Genomic DNA, 2,500 nt, shown 5'->3' with positions numbered 1-2,500 from the left:
TTCAGGACAGGTTTGCGTTTCCTGGCCACGTTTGAAAGGGCTGAGGGCAGAAAGTCTGACGAAACGAAAGTGGGGGTATCAGTCCATGGGTAAGGTCCAGAGACAGAGAAACAGTGGCGAACGACTGAAAAGTGTTTGAAACTGGGATCGCAGAAACAAGAGTGGATCTGAAGCTGATCGATGGTGAGAGAGAACCCTAGACACTACAAAGTCAATGGTTATATACAGAGGTTACTAAAAAATTTAAAATTAAAAAAGAAGAAAAAGAAAAATAAAAGAAGAAAAACAAAAAAGAATGCTGACTGTACACGCACTCCACACCGTCAATGGTTATGACGTAAAGCTCGAGTGACGAACACGCACTCTACGTCAGTGGTTACTGCGCGTGAATCTCAACTGAGTGACGCACACGCACTCTACGTCAGTAGCTAGGACGCGAAGCTCAAATGAAACGTGAGTTGCGTGCACGCACTCTGCTAAGTGAATGTTGAAAGTGTGAATCCCGGAATAATGATCGTAAGCAGCATTTAATTCACGCTGCAGAATCTTGGTTACAACGTGAATCAGTATGGGAACTGCTCAGTGCACTAGGCAGCATGGTTGATTGGTGAATCTGAACGGAAAGAACTCTGAGTGATGACTGCACGTGCAACACTGCAATGTCAATAGTCATAATTATCTCGCAATGGAGCACCATCTGCATTTATCGGGAAGAATCTGGTTAAATATTATCATGCATAACAACCATGACTATTTTCCATTTTACACGTAAGACCACAGAAAAAAACCGTCTTGTGAGCGTGCACTATGACTAACCAAAATGTGTGTGTGTGTGTGTGTGTGTGTGTGTGTGTGTGTGTTGTGTTAAGTATAGATGATGTGCATGTGTATGCACCACGGTGTATAATACTAATACAAACAGGGCACACAGGTATTAAGTATAGATGATGTGCGTGTCCGCTTGTCCGCGGGGTACACACGGTGTATAATAATACTATTGATCATAAAGGCAGGCAATGGCATGTTATAGATATACCGGGACACGCCATCACTTCTTGTCATCACCATAGGAGCGCTGTATCCTGTCCCACATCTCCTGCACGGCATCGGCGGGCGTGTCCCACAACGCGTGCAGCACGTGCCAGCCTCGCTGCGCCGTCACCAGCAGGTACTCGTTGCCAGGGTCCTGGGTGTAGCTGTACTGGCCCAGCACCAGGGACTGCATTAGGCGGCCAGCCACGCACGTCCTCAGCAGCCGCCGTTCCACCTCCGGCAGCTCCAACCTTGTGGCGTAGCCCGCCAGCACGTGACCCCCGACCTCCAGGGGGTCAAAGGTGGTGGCCTGCAGCATGATGTAGCCCAGCGCCATGGCCAAGTCGTACAGCGGGTGGGTCAGGGCAGCGTCCTGGAAGTCCAGGATGCCCGCCACAACGTACTCCTTATCCTCCTCGACTACGTCATTTCCGGTTCCACCTCCCGCGTCACTTCCGGTTCTGCTTTCCTCACTTCCGTCCTTTCCGGAGGTGGAAGTGGGTGACTGCGACGACTTGCGCTGAACGAGGATGTTCTGCTCGTTGGGATCACCGTGAATGAAGCCTGAAATGTTGGACAGATTGAAAAAAAAAAAAGATATCGTTTGCGTTCAGTTTTCCGTTGAATGTAACATCGTTCAAAGAGTTACTATTTCTATGATTATGGAGGTCAACATGACAACATTTTGTTTTTGTTTTTTCGTTTTGTTGTTGTTCTGTTTTCGGTTCAATGGAAGAAAGCACAATGAAGCATTTAACGACCACGGCATGTACACAACGATTGTGACATTTTCATGTTCAGTTCAGTATTGAGTTTGATGTCATTTTGTACCCAGCAGTACTTAGCACATAGAACAACCATCTCCTCTGACTGGGGGTGATGGTCTCAATCATTTAGATCTTGAGTAAACCAGACTAAAAACATCATAATGTTAGGAAGTGGGGATGTGGGGTGTCTATATTCGCTTCAAAAATAAGACAATGAGCTTTTTCTGTGATTTTTGTCTCGCTTCCTAACCAGAATGACTGTGTGTTTATTACTTTCAGAAATCAGGCTGAAACGCTGCCAACTTTCAGAGGGATCTGCATAGAACGCTCAAATCTGGTTTGATTTCTGTTATCTGTAACTGGGTGTCTTCGGAAAACTGAGAAATGTTGTGTTAAAAACCACCGATTTAACTCCCACTTCCCTCACTATAATACCTAAAACGTCTACACACACAACAAATGATTCAATGAATAAGGTGGAACAGGGTATTCTTGTCTATAACCAGTCTCTATTCCAAACCGTTACGTACCCTGTTTACAGTAATAGTTAGAATTATGGTTTGTTAAAATGTTTCAGTCCAGTGGTTTACCTTCATCGCCTGCAAGTTGTCATTACTACAGGGAATAATTAAGATAATGTAAAGAAGTGTTCTGATAGTATCGTTTAAATAGTCCTGCACAGAAAAAGCTTAGAAAGTTCT

General features: G+C 45.1%; 1 protein-coding gene across 1 annotated transcript in view; it reads right to left on the bottom strand.

The window, feature by feature from the left end:
• Positions 1 to 284: 284 nt before the first annotated feature.
• The window catches only part of LOC143298109 (hydroxylysine kinase-like), a 19,137-nt gene continuing 16,921 nt past the window's right edge, over positions 285 to 2,500 (bottom strand). Inside the window, exon 7 of the mRNA XM_076610806.1 lies at positions 285 to 1,596. Coding sequence (XP_076466921.1) covers positions 1,049 to 1,596 — 548 coding nt within the window. The 3' untranslated portion in view covers positions 285 to 1,048. The remainder of the gene's footprint in view (positions 1,597 to 2,500) is intronic.

This window comes from Babylonia areolata, chromosome 23 (assembly GCF_041734735.1).
Source record: "Babylonia areolata isolate BAREFJ2019XMU chromosome 23, ASM4173473v1, whole genome shotgun sequence".
NCBI classification, from domain to species: Eukaryota; Metazoa; Mollusca; class Gastropoda; order Neogastropoda; family Buccinidae; genus Babylonia; species Babylonia areolata.
The sequence above is the reverse complement of the archived record's forward strand: the minus strand, read 5'-3'. Positions and strand labels throughout refer to the sequence as shown.